The sequence below is a fragment of the Populus trichocarpa genome, chromosome 1 (assembly GCF_000002775.5).
Source record: "Populus trichocarpa isolate Nisqually-1 chromosome 1, P.trichocarpa_v4.1, whole genome shotgun sequence".
In the NCBI taxonomy this organism is placed as follows: domain Eukaryota; kingdom Viridiplantae; phylum Streptophyta; class Magnoliopsida; order Malpighiales; family Salicaceae; genus Populus; species Populus trichocarpa.
In genome coordinates this window covers 37,041,196-37,061,518 of record NC_037285.2, presented here as the reverse complement: position 1 = coordinate 37,061,518, position 20,323 = coordinate 37,041,196, and the positions used below count along the sequence as shown (strand labels likewise).

The 20,323-nt window shown below is 31.0% G+C and overlaps 2 protein-coding genes across 2 annotated transcripts; both read right to left on the bottom strand.

Moving 5' to 3' along the window:
- Positions 1-314: 314 nt before the first annotated feature.
- Positions 315-3,836, bottom strand: LOC7478701 (uncharacterized). Its single transcript, XM_002298782.3, has 4 exons — positions 3,218-3,836; positions 1,624-2,073; positions 1,128-1,434; positions 315-764 (listed from the first exon to the last, which is right to left on the bottom strand). Exons 1-4 carry the CDS (start codon positions 3,623-3,625, stop codon positions 628-630), a joined length of 1,302 nt encoding a protein of 433 aa, XP_002298818.1. The 5' UTR covers positions 3,626-3,836; the 3' UTR covers positions 315-627.
- A 6,188-nt stretch (positions 3,837-10,024) lies between these two features.
- Positions 10,025-11,425, bottom strand: LOC7470806 (ethylene-responsive transcription factor 3). Its single transcript, XM_002298781.4, has one exon. It carries the CDS (start codon positions 11,050-11,052, stop codon positions 10,393-10,395), a length of 660 nt encoding a protein of 219 aa, XP_002298817.1. The 5' UTR covers positions 11,053-11,425; the 3' UTR covers positions 10,025-10,392.
- Between the last annotated feature and the right edge of the window lie 8,898 nt (positions 11,426-20,323).

The window sequence follows — 20,323 nt, the reverse complement described above, 5'->3', positions numbered from 1 at the left end:
ACTTCACATTTCTCGTTTTATAACTTACTTTTATATTCATTGTTTTAAAACTTTTTTTAAAAAATATTAAAATCTCAAGTATAATTTTTTTTTTAAAGATTAAACCGTGTAATCTAGAACCCATTTTCTTGATGAGGTTAATTTCCGACCGAGTTTAATAACTACTGTCTATTTTAAAACCGATTCACGTGATTATAATATTATATACCAAAAATAGATCTCTCTCAATCCATACAAAGCAAGCAAAAACAGAATTCTTAAGCTCACCAGATGCACGTGAGCTCAGCTATTATTACTAAAAAGAAATAAAGAAATTTGAAAAATCCAGAAAAGACTTCCGATTTTTATTTTTACTAAAAAATAATATATTTTTTTTACCTGACAAGAGAATTACACAATAACACACGGGGCAATGAACAACCCAGATAAAAAAAAAAAAAAAAAGAGTAAGAAACGGATTGAGCGCAGGTGAAAGAAGCCACGGGAAGGAAAAAAAGGAAACATAAACAAATCCCTCTCAAGAACTACCTCCATCCCTGTTTCTCTGCACGATCCTTCCATGGAACTTGGGCACAACAAAATTAATAACCCTCAAAGCAGTAAAGTGTTTTGTTTTGTTTTTTTCCCTTAAGAAATACCAATCGTCTTTCCTAGCAACCATAGGACCAGAGCTAACTCAACACCAAAAATCGAGTGCAGTGTACTCCTGTCAAGGATGAAGCCATACACGGTAATCCCGGCTCTGTTGTTCTCAAAGTAGGTCACTGCAATTAGAAATGAAGATATAAATCTGATCAGATGGGATTCGATCACAAAGAATAATCAACCCATTGCATGCAAATTCAACGAAAAAGTATCGTTTCTCTGAGAAAGTTGAAGTTAGCCCACCTAGAATTTGACTCGTGTTATCATCTGATCTTAGCCACCATTATATCATTGATCACTACCTAAATTTTGCTTTTATCCCACTAACTTTTTTCTAGAACTGACCACGATAGTCCATTTTAAATCACTTTTTTTCCCCTCAGACATCATATGATGTTATTTGGTATTTCTGCACTAAATTACATGGTTACTCAGGACCCAGTACAGTTGAAGATTTTTGGTGCATGGCGTGTAATACATACCTAAAGCTTGTCTCTTCTGGAATGAGATGGTACTATAAGCATAGGCTGGAATCAACTTAGAATTGTCCAATTCATCTTCTTCATCACCAGCATCATCTCCATCTGATTCCCCGTCAGTGCCCACAACTGGAAAGACTTGGCCACTATCATGCCTTGGAGTTTCACCCTCGGTTGCATCAAATGTGTCTAGCGTTGCACAAATATGCCACTTGGCTGCTAGGCTAGTAACAGCTTGTGCCTTGTGTGTGATTTTTGTTGCACTGCGCAATATTATGAGGAGCCCTGTGACAAGAGTTATAGAGCAGAGCTGCCATAAACAGAACAAACACATATCATTCTTATTAGTTGACACTATGGCATTCATTACTTTACCCTTTGCAATAAAAGTGCTTTCGTTATCCATATTACTAACAAAAACTAGTTTAATTAGTAAATATTTCCTCAATTGCAGGTTTTTAGAACTACTATTCATCATCACAGGGGAGAGAATTCATACCGCAAGCTCTCCAGCTCTATAAATGTCAACAACAGCATGAGCCTTAGTTGTTATGAGCAATGAAGAAAACTGGCTCCCAGTTATCAAAATCAAGGAGCATAGAACAAATCCACGGTAACGATGGCTGATGATCCTCAAGTGCCTTCTGATCCTGAAGTGCTCCGACAATACAGAACCCACATCAGAGTCCACTTGGAAGACTCGAGCGAAGTCCTGGAGCCGTAGGATCTGGAGGTGACATATCAGATGGAATAGAACGCACACTAAGAAGATTACTATTGTGCGATAAAGCCAAGAGCACAGTTCCATTATGCAAGCTACAGTGTCGCTAAGAACCACATTGCCCAAGAATGGGATTTGTGAAGCGCCAGATGCATACCACCATATCTTGTATGCACATTCTGCTACAAAGCATGGAATGACAAAGATCAACAGAAGCTTCAATGAACTCTGCATGAAAAATAAGAACATCACATGTTTTAACTAAAGATTTTACCACAGTAAAATGGAGAAGAACTTTATGTGCCAAATTTAGAATAGCGTAAATTGTTTTTTCCTTTTCATCTTAATTGTCCTGCATATTAAAATCCAGTTGACGATCGTAATAGTGAAGGCATCAGATGGGTGTTAAGGCGTGGCATTGGACAAATAATTCCTTGAGAATCTTTTCTCACCACCAATTTAAAAACTTCTACAAGCAAAAAGGGATCCACGCAACAAGTCGTAAAGAAAATTAGCATAATGGATGTTCTGCAATGTTCCAAAAGAATAAAGTAAAGTCATCGTGGCAAGATGATGACTAGACAAGGAGATTGGATTCATCATTCAACTGTTTCGTGACGAGATGAAAACTCTCGAACATGTTTTGCAAAGAGGAATTCAGCCCATAATAAACCTTGCTCAGTCCAAATGGACTTGATGCGCTCTTCGTCAGATAGATCATGATGTGAGGCTATACAAAATCTATATCCTGAGGCGAGCATGTGACTGACCAGTCTACCCTAAATATGAATTTCTACTCTTATATATTAAAGAAAGAGCTGCTAGTTCTGAAAGAACGGCCACTTAAAGCTGAAAAAAACTGAAGTTGTTTATTTTATATGTGGTAATCTACTCTTCTTCTAATGTCTAACAATCACTTACAGATCCTTTGCTTTAGAAAGACAACGTTGGATTTTTTAGGCAACAGGGTTCTCTTTTTTTCATTCTTTTTGCTCATAACAATCTAGAGCTCCAGCAAACATTTTCATCACCAATCTGTGCATTTTCATGGAGTTGATTTTCATTTTCATGGAATTTTGTGTGGTTGAGAAGCAAAGAATCCTTACTCCTAGGTTAGATCATCGCTGTGATTTTGGAATAACTCAACATTAGTTCATTCCTGTTAACTGGTTTAAGAAAAATGGAAAACTATTTCAAAAATGAATTGAATTCTCAAAACTATCAACAATTGAGATTCCAGGCCGGAAACCTCCCGTTCCCTCTGCCCAGAAGAAAGAAGAAGAGAGAATTAAGTAGCCCCTAAACAGTAAAAATATTCTCCAAAAAATCTCAAAGATTTGGCACATAAATAAATAGAGATAGATAAACATACGTTGAGCTGATTGGTGTAGCCTCTTCTGACCGTCTCGCTCTCATCCCAAAGCTTATCAAAGAACAAGAACCTCCTCAGGCCATACTTTCTGACAAATCTTGATAAGCAAACAAAGGAGAGTGTGGCAACGCTACTCAATGACAATTGCACGACACTGTCGTAAGGCCTTCCATGCCTGCTATCACAACTGGAACAAGCCAGCACGAAATGTGATGTTGCAGGCACAACAAGGCCAAATAAAACGAACATGGTCCATGATAGACATGCTGTTCCCATGCTTGATTGGTCTACGCACATCCATCGAAGGTATGATCTGAAGCTTTTCAATTCATCGTACGCATGCGATTGACTTCGAGATAATTTATTGTTACGGTTTATTAATGACTCTCTGTTGTTGTTTTCTTCCATAGACGTCTGATTTGAGACTCGAGAGAGAATGGGAAGACCAGACTCGGGGATTGAGAAGGAGCGAGAGTGTTGTAAAGATTACAGAAACTGTTTCAACTAGAAAACACAGATCTTGTAACGATTTTTTCTAGTTCATGATCGCGTTTGGAACAGTATATTTATAGGCAGAACAAAAAAGGAAAAAGAAAAAGAAAAAGAAAAAAGGAGCGGCTTTTGATTTGATTAGATGATTATTATTTATTAGGTACAAAAATTAACCCAACTGGAATTGATGCTTTTGGTCTTGGTTTCTGATCTGGATTCTGGACAACCCATACAAATTTTGACCAGTGTTATCAGAACGCCGTTTCCAATTCCAAATCCAATGTCATTTTTAATTTTAAATAACTGATCTAGAATGAGTTTTATTTCAAATTATTTTGAATATTGATTATGGTGATTTCATGTGATCTAGAAATTACAATTTTTATTTTATTTTTCATTTTACAAAACTATGATGAGTTTGTAAATACTAAATAATCGCTCGACTTAAAAAACTAATCTAGAATGAGTTTTATTTCAAATTGTTTTGAATATTGATTTAGTGGATTAATTTATGATTCAATTAATCCGGCTAGACATGGACAAGACCTTATTAAATTAACTTTAAGAAATATTTTTAGAAACAAAATTTTGTCCAAAACCATGTTGTTTTTCTAAAATTTTATGAAAAAACAATGTAAGTCCCATGTTCAGTTCATCCCATCCATGCTGATTAGTGATTACAATAAACACTATGATGATGGGAATGGAAAGTATAGAATAAGATACACTGTTAGCTGAACGTGGGACCTGCACATGAAACGTGGACACCCAGTCCGTAATTCAAGCAATGGCCAACATCTCACTGCCACGTGGGATGTCAATCATCTTCTTTCATGGACTGTTGTACAGGTTTTGCCGTGTCTTCCATTTCTATAATCAAAGCTTGAAATCAAAGCCGTTCGAAGCTCCGTCGCTTGTGCTACCTAATTATATTTTTGTTCTCTCTCTTTTTTTAAAATAAAATAAAATTGTCAATGGAGCTGGCATAAGGGGGTTTGCTGGCAAACTCTAATTGGCTGCATTTTTACCACTTTTCCTTTAGCTGGTAGCAGGGGAGGCAAGTAAGCCTTGGAAGTTTTAATCACATGTGCATATGGAACAGGTAACGCCAGCTGTAAAACCCACGCAAGGTGGTGAATCGGATTCCAAAGTAATTTTTATATAGTAAAAAGATGTCTGTGTATGTGTGTACGTGTTGATATTTTTGTATGTTTTTTAATTAAGGAAATATAAAATTTTTATTTATGTTTAATAAAAAATTTAAAACAAATTAAATAAATCAACTGTAAAAAATTAAAAAAAAATTGTTGATACTATTTAGATGAGCATGCAAATATTTATGTGTAAAAACAGTTTATTTATATCAAATATAAAAAATTAAATATAAATTATAATAATCTCTTTAAAACATTATAAAAACATAAAATAATTAAAAAATAACTACTATTTGAAAAATAAATAAAAAAGATTTGCAAAAAAAATAAGAGAGTTTATTAATTTAAATTGCAATAAAAAAAATTAAAATACACACAAAAGAGGGGAGATATTAATTAAAAAAAACTACAAAAATAATAAAAGAGAGAGAGGCCACCAACTTCTAGCCAACTACATTAGCTAAGATGTTTTTGGGTTTAAAATTTCATTTTTAACCTATGTTGACACTAAAAAAACCTAAGAAAACCTTAAAATTCTCAATAAACCAATCTTTTAACTCAAAACACCTATAAATTAGTCAAACAATAAAAAATCAAACTGGAAAAAAAAAATCTTCTCTTAAGCTCAATCTGAATTTTTCAAGCAAGATGAAGCAAAAAACCACCACAATTGAACTCTTCTCATTGAATGTAACTACCTGGCACCAAACTTGACCATTTTTTCTTTGTCGGAATTATGACAACCACCAACTTTTTCTCTCTTCTATCATTTTCAATGAGTTCCCCTCTTCTCTATTGAACTGACCATGAATATTCTGTTTTGAGTAGAGTATTGTGATAATTAAAAAATTAAGTTGACTTATATATCCACCCAATAGTTCATCCCCATTGAATTGAGGAAAATTCAATTTCATTTCTCTCAATTGAATATATCAATCCCCAATTTATTTTGGCTCTACACAACGATGGCTATTAACCAAAGTTAAAGGGTGTTTGGGGGAGATTCAATAGACTTTTTTCCTTGTACCTTTTGATGACTAGTTCACCTTGTTAGATATGTTTTGTAATTATTGAATAAGCTCTTGTAATACCTGCTATTGAGATTGTTGATGTTGTTGTTCCTTTTGTTGTTGTCTCATGTTGGCTATTATTTCCAATAATTATGACATTCTTGTTCTATTTGTTATGGTTCACTTGATTTGATACTAATTTGTGACAAACTCAAAAATTAAAGCATGAAATTGGACTTTTTTAATAGGAAAAGACTGAATTATAAATAAAAATAGATATAATTGAAATAAAATAAAAGTTTATCGGCATATTCAAGGTATCGAAGGAAACATTATTAGGCATGATTAAGGTTCGTGAACTACTTTTTAGAGCTCATCAATCTAGAATTAAGATGAAATGGTTGATCATGAACCATGACTTTCATTGGTCAAGTATAACTATGAATTGCATTAGTTATGCAAAATGGTATAGAACATGCCAATAATCTAGCCAAATATAGTATGTGCCATCAACTAAACTCAATATAATAGTCAAACCATGGCCCTTCAAGAGATAAAAATACACCTATCATATTCAAAGAGGTATAATTACATTCGGGTTACTATAGATTACTTCAATAAATGGGTTAAAGTTATTCCTTATCGATCACTCAACCAAGAAACTATCATCAAAATTATTATAAAACACATCATTAACAAATCTGGACACCTATAAACAATTATGATTGACCAAGGGATAATATTTACTATAAAAGATGTAGAGGAATTCAAAAATAACTTATTATACTCCTAATTATATCCAAGCCTATTAGCCATCATAATTAACAAATAAGACTTTGATTCTTAACATACAAAAATCAGTCATAAATAATCCTAAGGCTTGGTATGTTGTATTGTCGAAAGTACTATAGACATATAGAACTTCAAATAAAATTATCTTAGAAATGTCACCATTTAATCTAATTTATGACTATGATACAATATTGCTCATAAAACTTATAGTACAATCACTTATAAAGGTTGTACAGTGCAATATAGACAACACATATTATCAATAAGCTATGTTAACAAAATTATAAAATTTGGATAAAATAAGATTTAATATATTGGATCACTTGTTAGCTAATAAGAAAAAAGTGGAGGGAGTAGACAACAAACATCTTTGATCAAAGAGCTTTTTTTTTATATATGATTAGGTACGGAAGGCTATACTACGAATTGATCATAACAATCTAAAATTTGACAAGTGGTCATCTAATCAAGAAGGTCTATATATCATTGTTAAAGCCTTTAGAGAAGGTGCATATCATCTAGCAAATTAAAATAGAAAATTACATTTATCCTTAAAAGAAGTACATATCATTTATCTAACTTATTTTGATCGATTAATGGTTAATAATTTAAGAAATATTATCTTAATGATCTTTGTAAGCTTATTTGGAACCTCATATCCAATTATATTCACCTTAAAACAATAAATTAATTATCAATTTTTATTTTTAAATTAAAGTTACTATCTACCTTTCTCATCCACTTTGCGGCTCTTAAATACCTCTTTTCGACCCGTAAGAATTAGATTAATATGATGAAGGTTGAAATGGCACCATTCTCCGCTTAAAATTAGTATGCCCATCACATGTTTTCCTCTCTTTCATTTCTCCAACCTTTTCTTTTTAAGAACAACATTGCAAGGGAGTTTTTTTAGACATTTGACTCCTTATGTATAAGAACCAAAATTGACTTTGTCAAATAGTATTGACATAAAAATCACATCAAAATGACATTGTTTTGCACACTAAAAATGCTAAAAACATAGGGGAATTCAATGGATAGTGAAGAGTCCCTTTTATTTTTTTATATATAAATAACTACATGGAAAGCATCTATACATATTTTGATGTAATGATATCCGTGCAATGTTTTTCATGAAGTGAGCTTAGGTTCAAATTATAATCCTCCCAATCCATACTATACTATGTGTTTTTAGTATTGGGTTAGTATAACCATCAACCTTTATATATTTGATATATTATTTCATATAACATTTTAAAGATTTACCACTTTATATACCCATGTATTTTCATATTTTCGTCTTCTATACCCTTTTTTTATATAATTTTTGAACAAAAAATCTCTTTAGACAGCTAAAAAATAAAAAAAAACAAAAAAACATGAAAAACCTGAAAGTATAAATGTCTATTTAGAATCAAATCATATGTGATATTGAATTTAATTCCACATGATAATCTATTACAATTTTTATATTTGAAATAAAATTACTAAATCATATAATTAAATTTAATTATATTTCTTAGAATACATGTAAAAATAAATTAAATTAATAATCTATTATTTTACCTTTAATTCAATTATACTTTGGACCACTAACCTATTGGAAGACCGTCTTGCCAACACTTTTCCACTTTTTTGTTGAAGAAGAAGAGACATAAAGAGAGCATGGAATGAATAGATGCAAGTCAGGGTATTTAAAAGAAAATAAAAGGAGTGTATTTTAAAAATAATTTTTAAAATCAATTAGAATTGAGTTTTTTTTATGAAAATAAGAGGCCTCCCGTCTTATTTGATTTTTTTATGGATTAAATTTAATTTAAGATTTAAATCAATACTCTAAAAAAAAAATTCTTTAACCATAGAAAGGCTTAGAGAGAGCCCTTGTCTTTGGTCCCTAGTCGTGAAAGTTCTTCTTCAATGTGAATTGTAACTTACTCCAATGCCGCCTCGTGCCTATCTTCTTTTGAGAATATCAGAGCATCCTCTCCGCCGTGCCCTGTATATGCCATTTCCGCCTAACCTGAATCTTCTCTTGACTGAGCTGCATTCTCTCCCAACTTGACTTTCTTGTGATGAGAGAATTTCCGAGGTATGCCCTCATGCCCGTCGTAGTCAGTAAAGCTAATCCCCAACTCCTTTCCGGCTACTCTGGTTTAGTCACCAATAAAACTTATTTCATTGACGGTGACATATTTTTATACACTAGGCTTAAAACTGATGCTGCTAGGATTTCCTCTCTCCCACGCCATTTCTCCATCAAACTCGACTGAAATTATCGACCACGTATTTTGTGGGATGCTACTGTTCATTTTGAACAAGATAAACCCTTCCCGGCAAGTGGTGGTGTCCAGCTTAAACACCATAGTAGCAATCATCCCAGGTGGATAAATATTCGTTTCGGTGGGGGTGTAGTCCAGCTATAAAATAATTAAATTTTGCATTTCATAGGCAAATTAAATCCTTTTACTACATAAATTCCATTCCTGGACCGTTTTCATCTGGTAGAAGTACGTTTATCACCCTGCTATGCATATCAGCACCGAGTGGTTTTACACTCGAACTTTTTAGTTGATAACCATGGGCCAGTGGCTAAATGGCTCCAACATGGCACTGATCGTTGCTAATTCTGAATGTTCTCCGGTGTATTAATTGTCAATTGTAGTGGGGCCGGCGAGAGATTTTCCACCCAAGACCAGAAACTCTCTACAGGAGACAACAAAAAAAAAACACAACGATTTGAGCCTCCCCCGTCCCAGACTATTGTTTGAAGAGAGGGAGGAAAGCTAACAAAACCCACTCTACAGATCGGTAACTTGCCAGATCTGGTGAAAGCTCCTCAAATCTAGTTCAAACAAAGACCACCACACCCATATTTCTATTTACTTTCCTTGAAGCACCAGCGAACCCAGGGCAGGTGTTCATCTAGTTCAAACATTGGTTTTTGCTCCTAATAACAAATGTCTACTACTGAAGAAAGAAGAGCAGTATAAAAGAGAACCCTTTTCATGGTTGACAGAATTGAAATGCAAGAAACATTGCTTGCTGGTAGAAATTGGGAGGGATAACAAAAGGGTTTTTCATCCAGTGAAACACCACATACATCAATAATAGCCTAATTTACAACTCCAAAACCATCGTAGAAAGAAGAAAGAAGAGTATTTTTCTTTAAACTTCCCTCCTTCCTTCCTTCTCATATGGATGCAACCACCAAAAGCATAACTATTTGAGAATCCTTGAATAAAAAACAGGCATCCTAGATCCTGTCCCAAAGAGGGAACAAGCTTTCACTTTCTATGTTCAGCAACATTGCTCTTCAGGCACAACTTGTCAGAAATGCATATGCATCAAAAAGAGCTCAATACAAATAGAAAACAACATTTCTAATAAAAATTTTCTGTTACAACCTAAATGATGGGTTTTCTTTTCTTTTTCTTCTTCTTTTTTTTTCAGTAGTCGAGTAAACAAGATTTCTCCTTCTCAAAATAGGAAAAAAATCATTAAGAGAAAAACAATAGTAGGATTTTTTTCTCATAAAAAACCATCGCTACATAATAAAGAAGATCGATCATTTTTGTCTTCATAATCCAATCTCGTAATTTGTTTTTTTTTGTTCTTTTCTTCCGCATCATAAAAAAAAACAAGAAAAATTAAAATTAACAAAAAAAAAGAAAAAGAGATTGAATCATATATCATTAACCATTAATCATCATCATCATCATCACCATCATCAAAGGCATAAAGCAGTGCAGTGGAGATCATCACCAGAGCCCAAGTCAACCTGGTCCAACGGTGGGAAATTTAGATCGAAAGGCAAAGGCTTGCGGCACAAAGAAGAAGCAGCGGATGCGACATCTCTGTCATCAACCACCGAAGAAGATGAATCGCAATCGCTATGACAATCTTCTGGAACAACCGGTGGGATCCGTGGATGAGATCTCCTCGGCCCATTTCCCGATTTTGTTGTTGTTGTTGGCTGCGGAGGCCTAGGACCGCTGAAAGACTCCACTGTACTGCTCAAACTGCTAGATGTGGGTCTTTGGGGATTTATACTGTGGTGATCCAAGAAGGGATCGGTTGGGCTTTGGTTTTGATTTTGATGATTGAATAACTGGTTCGTTGTGGAGATAGGAAAGTTTGTCTTGGCCTTTGCTCCGCGGAGGGTGCGAGCAGCCGCATCGTAGGCACGCGCTGCATCCTCTGCAGAGTCGAAGGTGCCCAGCCAAACTCTGGTCTTTTTCCAGGGATCTCTAATCTCCGCAGCGAATCTTCCCCATGGTCTCTTTCGTACTCCTCTGTATCTGGGCTCTTTTGCAATTACTAACATATTTTGGGTTGCAGATCCATTTGGGTCAACAGCCTGTTTTGTTGTTGTTCTTGTTCTCCCCATGTATTTGAGAAGAAAGACGGAGACAAAAAATTAAAAAAGGGAGGAAAAAGCAGAGGTTGATGGAGGAAGAGGATAGAAATCAACAACACAAGCAGCACCAAATTATAAGAGCAGATCAATCTAACTTTCCATGGATTTGAAATGATAAAAATGTATTCAATCCGAGAGTATGAAAAGAGAGAAGTTTTGAGCAGCCTGAGGCAAGGAGAGAATAGGTGAGATAGGAACTGGATGGCAGAAAGAAAGCACCACCTTCTCCTCTACACAAAATTGATAGATTTTTTTTTTTGGTTTCTCTGGCTCAAATGGCTTTTCCTTCCTTTCTCGATTTCTCTACCTTCTCTCGCCCCCACAAGCCGACCCGGGTGGATTGCTCCCTTTTTTCTTTATTTATTTTTCCCCTACCTTTGCTGTTCAAAATAATCTAGTGGTGAAATGACTGAAGGACCCTTCTGCTTTTCCTTAATTCCCACGAAGTGAAATTTCTACTTGCACACCTTAATTTGTGTCTCCGTTATGCCCTTCCCCCCTTTTGCCTTGTACAGTCGCCATAGGACCAGGTGTCAAGAGTGTAAATGGAGACGGGGCTCGCGTGCTTATTTCTTGTGGGACATGGCGGATTTGGTTCAAGATTATGGGTTTTCTTTCACATTTTGGTCAAGCTTAGCCACCTTTGGCATGATCTCCGGTGTACCTAATGTTTCACATTCTTAGAAATATTTTGAAGGCAGAATTCATTTTCCCTGAAAATCAATTCTCGAAAAGATAAAAAAGAAACAAATGCTATTCAACTTGCTTTTTTTTTTTTTTTTTTTTGAAAGCCTAAGCCCAAATAACCACGAAGAGATGCTCATCATGCCGGGTAAAGCAACCCTCTGTTGTCAATCTATACTCAATGGTACTAGGTTGAGTTTGATAAAGCATTTATAATACATTCGAAAATGCTTTTCAAAATGAATTTGAATATACATACATTTATAATTCATTGTTTCTAACTTATTTACGCAGTAATTCATCTTCCATTAGATACTTTTCAAAAGTATTAAACCCTACTTTTCTCTCATTTGATTCCTCTCGTGTTTAAGCTCTCATAATCCCTTGTATCACACCCTAAAACTTAAGTGTTTAAGCTCTCATAATCCCTTGTATCACACCCTAAAACCTAGCTTTTCATAAGCAATTTGGAGAAAAAAGCCATAAGAAGAGAAGAAGAAAGCTTCTACTTTCTTCCATCGGCCGAAAAACTTTTAAGTCTAAGGCAGGAGCTAATGTTTTTTTATTAAATTTACAATCTTTTCCTTAATCCATTTCTCTTTGATAATTCCAAGTAATTCTCCTAGTTTTCGTTGTAATTTGATATTAAAGTTGATCGAATTCATTTATATTCATTAACTAACCTTTAGGTAACATCATATTCCTAATATATACTATTTGTTTACTTTTATTTACTTATTTATCTTTCATCTGTAATTTCTACTATAACTAGAAATTCATACTTAAATATTTTATATTCAACCTCTATATCAACTGCTCATTTAAACTCGTTTAATACACACACACTTTAATATTTTCTTAAAATTTTAACTTGGGGGTTTACAAGTACTTAACCTTCGCATTTATGTGAGAACCAATTTATAGTGATATATGTTTGTTTAAACCCTATGTTATTTTTATTGTATATGTTAAGATTATGTTTTATTATTTTATTTTATGTAATTTATGTTTTACATAGATGGGCAAAAAATTAGTGCAATTGTCTCATGCCAATTTTAAACTATTTTTATAAAACAAGATACTAAAATTATCATTTAATGACATTGTAAACATTTTTTTTTTATGTTTGTTTAATATAAGTGTTATTTTCTTTACTTGGTTGGTTTTTTTTTTTTTTATGTATGTGGACTTTGTTTGTTTGGCATTTAGTAAAATTATTTTAGTGTGGTTTAATTTTATATTATTGTTAGTTTATTTTTTAGTTACCATTTTTTTATATAAAAAGAAACCAAAAGAAGAAGTAAATTGCATGTCATTTACTCATAATCTATCTTTTTATTATTGCATAGTAATAAATTTTTTTAAAAAATAGTTTATTTTCATCCATTATTTGTTTTCTTTATTTTCCAATTTAATTTTAATGTTCAAATATATATATGTGTGTGTGTGTGTGTTATTAGAAAAACCTACTATTATATTTCAACCTAAAAGTTTTTTTCATTTAAGTTTGCAAAATCATTTATAATAATGCTTGTCATGTATATCAAAGGATTGTGTTTGTCATGTACACTAATAAAAGATGTTTAAACATGTCAAGTTGTTAACAAGGATAAAATTAATCAAACTCACCCACCTTATATAAACTAAGGCACCATAAATAAACTATTATGATGGTTTGATTATGCTAGAAATCTTTAGTGGTTCAAAATCAAATAAATTATATGATTAAATCACCAATCATTTTACATATAACTACCTTTTATGGTTTAACTATAAAAAATTTGAAGTATATGGTTATGGGTAAATTATCATAAGACTCAAATATTGCATTTAACAAGCCTCGAAGGCTATTACACCTTATTAGAATATTTATATAGCATTGGCCTGCTTGACATTAAATAAATGAAGGAAGCTATATTATTTATAATGAAGGGATATTTTCTTACATCTTGTTTTAGCGATGTATAATATATTTTTTCTATGTCTCTATAGCATGATAGCATCTTGAGTTACTATAATAAGCCTAGAATATCAACTCCTTTTTAGCAATGAATTACGATTTAGTGAACCCATCTCATAATAACTTTCCTCCTCTCGAGGTCTCACAATTATATATATTTTTGTACTTTACAAATACTGTAGGAATAGCAAAATGAGAACTTACAACTATAAGATATTGAGATCAAGGATTTAACTTTTAAACAAAACTTAAAATTTTTAATGCATAATAACCATGATATAATCAAGTATAAAATTATCAAAAGCTTGTCTAATGTGCGTCTCATCCTCTAATTGGTATGGGTTTTAAAATCTTATACCCGTCTCATACTTTAGCGGATTTGATAATTGGATGATAAATGATTAGTTACTGAATGGGTATAAATAAATTGACATCTTAGAAAAAAGAAATTAATTGAAATAAACTAAGGGTGTAAATGAAATGCAATATAACTCTTATACCATAATGCACTTTTAGAAAACTTGAAGTACCTAGAAATGATTAACCTAGTATTTGATTAGTTTTCCTTGTTTTTCGATACTTAATAAAAAAATATCAATGTGAATCCTATTTTGAAGCTTATAACATTTTAATAGAAAACTAATTTTGATATCATGTGGATAAGAACAAAATATACAACATAAAACACAAGCACACATGTAGAGAAAATGGGATTGCTTGTTATTTGATCTTCTTAACCATTAGGTATCACAACTCTTCAGCCGAAGGCAGCCACATATGTATGAACATGCATTTTGTTTCCTTTGTGATAAGATGTTCTTATGATGTGATGATGATATACTTGTATATATATGGAGTTCGGGGTTTACATTATAGATTTCAAGTTTATCCTTTTTCCTTTTAAGTTTATATAGTCAGCTCAAGCCAATCAAGGTAGGTTTTTTAAGAAACCTATATATCACCAAAGTCTAGTCATGTCAAAACTCTTTTATCTAAAGAATCCTTGCATGTGGCTAAGACCATCTTGCATTATTAACATGATCTTTTACATTTAGATACTGTTATAACCTCATGTTTTAGTTTTAAACCTGAAATTATCAAAACATCAATAATTATTAGTTATTTCTTATTGGTTTTCAACTAAAATGAATCAAAACCATTCACCTATGCATCATTGGTCTTTGGAACAAGTTGGCAATTCTCATTAAGTTTCAACCCACATTAATGATGTGTAAGTGATATTTATCTCTCTATAAAGCTATCAAGGCAAGATGACACTTCAGTCCTTTCTCTCCATAAAAAGACAAGATTCATAGGTTATAAAGACCCTATAAATCCTTCAAAGTCATTAGATACACATTCTCTATTATTTACTGCATATTTATTTTAGAGTCTATTTCTAACGTATCATTGTCTTTTCTTTTAAAAAAATATTTACTTAAGCATCGAAGAGTCTCCAAAATCACCAAAGAGGACCTTTTGCAGGTACCGGTTACTGACCATCTTAGCTAGGAAGAATAAATCAAATTGTTAGAACTAATAAATTAACTAATTACATATAAATCTTGTTCTTCAACTACTTGATTTTTTTGGTACATCATGATATTGTTTGCAATGCTCTCGAGGGAACAAATGCAATGGAGAAGAATATCCAAAGTTTTTGAGATTTGTATACTGCCTTTGTATACGAAAGAATTAGTGTTTGTCAATAAATATAATACTATTTGCACAATTATCTATGAAATGAACAAACATTTTACTTTTTCCAAAGTATTTTACTCTTCTTCGTTATTATTTATTGAATGTAAAAGTATCTCTAGAGTTTTTCAATGTGTTTATTGTTCTATTTTACTAATTTTAGTTCAGTTGCCACAACAAATATTCAAAGGGTAACGATCTCCCTCTCAATCAAAGCATAATATAGTTCTCTCTCTTTATGGAATCAAAATTCTTCATGTATTCATTATTATATTAAAATACAAAATAACCCAAAAATTAAATGAGGGGGAACTCATTGTTCCCTTTCTTTAAAAGCACTATTTATTTGAACAATATTTCTCTTTTTTATTGTTTTTTTTTTAGTTTTTCTTTTTTTTTTAATTTATTATTCAATAGGTTTGCTTATCTTAGTCTCATGATTCGAGTTGCGAGTTTGGCCGGTTAACTCAGATTTTTTATCTTTTTTAGTTGAGTCCCCCCTCCAATTTTATCTTTCAATATTTGGTTGATTTGGAACAAGGCTTCATAATTATTTTTTGTTTGATTTCTATGATGTTATTTTGGTCTCATTATCTAGGTCACGGGTTTGACAAGTTAACTCGGGTTGAATTAGTTATTTTTTTTGTCTTTTGTTTAATAAATTTTTTTTATTTCATCCTTTAACATTAGATTGATTTGGAGATGAACTTCATAATTTTTTTATTTGTTTTTTATGGAGTTATCTTGGTCACATGAAACGGGTTGCGAGTTTGGCATGTTAACCCAGGTTGACTCGAGTTGTTTGTTTTTTAGTCTTTTTATTTAATTAAATATTAATTTTTCAATTTCATCATTCAACATTGAGTTGATTGAGAATTGATTTTATAATTATTTTTTATTTGCTTTTTATAAGGTTATCTTGGTTCCTTGATTCTGGTCAAGGATTTGATAGGTTAACCTGGATTGACTGATTGATTAAATATGTTTCCATCTCAATATTTTTTTAGAAAATATTGTATTAAAATTGTTTTAGTCAAATTATATTTTTATCAGTCATTCGTGTTGTCTTTAGACCCGTTTAGTTGATTCGGTCATATTAAGTCAACCCCCACACTATTTAAATTTTTTTTACTAGAAAATATGTTAGAAACACCTGAAAATTTTTATAGGTTATAAAACTTAATCTTGCTCGCAGAGTAGCCAAAAAAGATTAAGTGATTGTGTCCTATTTATTTAGGTTATCCAGTTGGTAGTTGTTTAGTAATAGGTAAAAATACTATTTTTACTTTTTAATTTTTTTATTAGTTAGATGTGAAAAAAACCATTTTTTAAAGTCTAATACATTATAACTATTTTTTTTGTTTATTTTATTGAGTAATACTGAAATTTGTATTAAATCCTCTACGAAAAGTGATGAAATTTCTATCAAATCATCTATATGAGGTCTATAGTTGTTCTGCGGTGGCTTATTTGATTATTACTCCACATTACGAGGTCAAATTTTATAACTCATGTTTGACAGGTTAATCCGAGTTGACTCAATTTATTTTTTTAGTTGAATTTTATTTCAATTATATCCTTAAACATTGGGTTGATTGAGAATTGAGTTTAATAATTTTTTTATTTGCTTTGTATTAGGTTATCAGGGTATCATGACTTGGACAACAAATTTAATAGGTTAACCTGAGTTGATCCGAGTCAATCTAATATGTTGTCGTTTTAATAAAAAAAAATTTAAAATATGTTGTCTTGATTTTTTTAAGTCATGTCGCAAAGTTTAATTCGCATTTGATTTTTCATATAGATTAAAAAAGTGCAATTAATTACATGCCATATCATTTATTTTTAAAATAAATTGTCTTTCAATACTACACTTTGTTTTAGAATGCAATACACGTCAAATTGATGAATTAGGTTAGTGGTGAGAAATTTATTTACCAATAAATAAAAAAGGTTCCAAATCCTAGAGCATGCATTTTTTTTTTCATATTTATACACTATAATTCTTTGAGAAAACCTCAAATATATCCCCAAATTATTTTTTATATCAAATAAAACCTCAAACTAGTTTTATTTCTCAATTAAGGACTTTTGTTAAAATCACTTAATGAAAAATGTTAAACATTTGATGATAAAATTAATGCAAAGAATTATTTGGTGGTAAAATTGAGATCACCAGAGACAATTTTAAGGTTTGTCCTAATTTTTTATCCATACTCTGCTAAGTTGAGGAAAATAATAAAAGGTGATGACCTACTATGTTTAACATGACATACAAAATTAAACACTCACTCTACTAGGTTAAGGAAATAAAGGGGCTGTTATATTGTACATGACTTGAAAAGAAGAGTGACAAATTTGATGTAAATAAGGTTATTTCCTTTTTTTCTTGTTGATGAAAAATAAGTGTTATAAAGTTTAAATATAAATGATATCGTTATTTAATTATTATTATTTTTTACTTTTATCTCATTTTTTGGTTTTTTTATTTAAACAAATCATGAAGTATCTAAGATAAATAAACGTGAAGTGGTTGGATTAAAAGAATTAGAGTTGTAATCATGGATATAATAGAAAAAATGGTAATGAACATTTTAATTTTTTTTATAATGGATAATAATTTTAGAGCATTTCAAAATAGAAAATAGACTATTATTTAAGACAATAACTAATAATTACGAAAATTGGCAATATTGAGTCAAATAATCACTCAACATATCTTAAAATATTAAACTATTAACTATTAAATTAATTCTTAAGACATTGATTTTATAATTATTTTATTTACTGAAAGTGTTTGTTTGTGCGATTGGACGATGCTTTTCAAATTTTTTGATTTTGTTAGCTTCAAATTATTTTTTTCCATATGTTTTTAGATCGTTTTCATGTGCTGATGTAAAAAAAAAATATATAATTTTAATGTATTTCCAAGCAAAAAACACTTTGAAAAGAAATATTTACCACAATTTCAAATACACTTTATATCTTTAAGCATAATCAGGTTGGTAAATTAAGTATAAAGCTAAAACATGTGAGGGTTTTTACTGTAGCTAAAATAACTGTTTATCCTTTCACAAATCATTATGGATTGAAGCAACTATTTTTTTCAAAAATCCCAATTTGATTCTCAAACTTTTTCTTTGCACAATTGAACCAATTTTAGCCTAAATTAGCACTCAATTGTATGTTTTTTTTAAGAGATGATTGGATTGAAACTCAAAGGACTAAAGTGAAAAATATGGTTAAAATAGGTGGTGCCTTTCAAATTTGTTTGAAAAGTACATTTGAGTCCCCTATCTTGTTAGATATTAAATGACCAGTCCCTTTTATTATAAAAACATTAATTTTGGTACCAAACTTCATTTTCATCATTTTTCATCCTATTTGGGTGAGAAGAGAGAGAAGGGATCGCTGAATTCTGTTCTAGAGAGAGAAAGTTATCGTTGCAACGATTTCGACCACCAAAACAATAGAATTTTTTTTTTAATCAAAGTGGTTCTATATAATAAGAGGAGTTTAAATTAGGTGTTTTGCATACCATATAAGTGACAAAAAAAAAAAATAGATTTGAGCTCAGGAAGATTTTTAGTTTCGAGTTGATTTTGAGTTTTGAAGCGGTTTTTGTGCTTTTGGAGGTTATGAATTGGTTTAACAAGGTTTTTAGAGTGTTTTCTAGGTGTTTTTGGTTGAAAATAGGTTTTTAGAAAAAAAAAACGACCCTAATTTTCCGACTACCATAATGGCTGAAATTTGGGGATCTGAGACAATGCATAGTCTGTTAAAGCTGAATTGGGACGTACGACATGTCTTCCGCCTCATCAACTTACAACAAAAAATAAAGGCTCTCATGCAAGCCTTTATTCTTGGGCCAGGCACCTGGTCTGACCTCATTCTTTTTATATATATATATATATGTGTGTGTGTGTTTTTCTATAAATAATTTTTAAGTTTGTATTTTATTTCTCTGTAATTTTTTTCTTTCTTATTTAGACTTTCTTATATAATTATTATTTTTTAATTATATTGGATTTGTATAATTTTTGAAGAGGTTAGTATGATTCCTCAATAATGTTTTTTTAATATTTTATATATATTAAATTTATTTTTAGAAATAAAAAATATTTATTTTTTATAATATTTTTAATATGTGCAGCCTTGCATGATATTCTTTTCTCTTTTTATTTTATTCAATAAATTTTATGTGTGTGTTGATTTCTATTACAAAATGATTTTAAGAAATAAATTCAGTAAACACAACAAGATAAATGACCAATATTGCGATAAATATCTTAATCTATATTTGTCTCTCAGTCTTTTTAATTTTGTGTTTATTTATTGTTAGTGATTTTTTTTTATTTCTTTACATAATAGTTCTTGATTTATTTAATTATATGCATGCATAAGTTTTTCAATTTACATTTAGGATTATTTTCATGTAAAAAACACGATGAAAAATTCAACATGTTCATTTTTTATTATTATATATTGATGTTTTCAACTTGATTCTTATTCATTAGATTTTTCTTTTTATTTTTTTCCTTGACCCTTTTATAAAAGTTTTATTGTTTTTAATTTTACCCTTCAATCCAAGTTTATAGTATGTTGTTTTCCCCCCCATTTTGGACCTCATTCTTTTAATTAATTTTCTGTTTGTTAATGTTTTTATTCTTTTCGATTTAACTCTCAAATTAAAAATTTGTTGTTGCCCTTTAATTAATTTTTATATTAATTTTAACCCTCATTCTTTTAATTGTTATTTTTTATTTTTTTGTGTAATTTTTGTTTTTTGATTTAAACATTCAACATTTCATTTCTTAGGAATTGAGCTTCATGATTTTTTTCATGTATAATGCTTAAAGTCTGATGACTTGGGACACAGGTTTTAAAGGTTAACAGAGG

Bases quoted from the DNA above. Each gene is read 5' to 3' on its own strand.
- LOC7478701 (XM_002298782.3), bottom strand. From the start codon at position 3,625: ATGGAAGAAAACAACAACAGAGAGTCATTAATAAACCGTAACAATAAA. The intron at 2,074-3,217 runs GTATGTTTATCT...TTTTTCATGCAG, and splicing joins GCTACACCAATCAGCTCAAC to AGTTCATTGAAGCTTCTGTT. The intron at 1,435-1,623 runs GTATGAATTCTC...TGTTTATGGCAG, and splicing joins ATAGAGCTGGAGAGCTTGCG to CTCTGCTCTATAACTCTTGT.
- LOC7470806 (XM_002298781.4), bottom strand. From the start codon at position 11,052: ATGGGGAGAACAAGAACAACAACAAAACAGGCTGTTGACCCAAATGGA.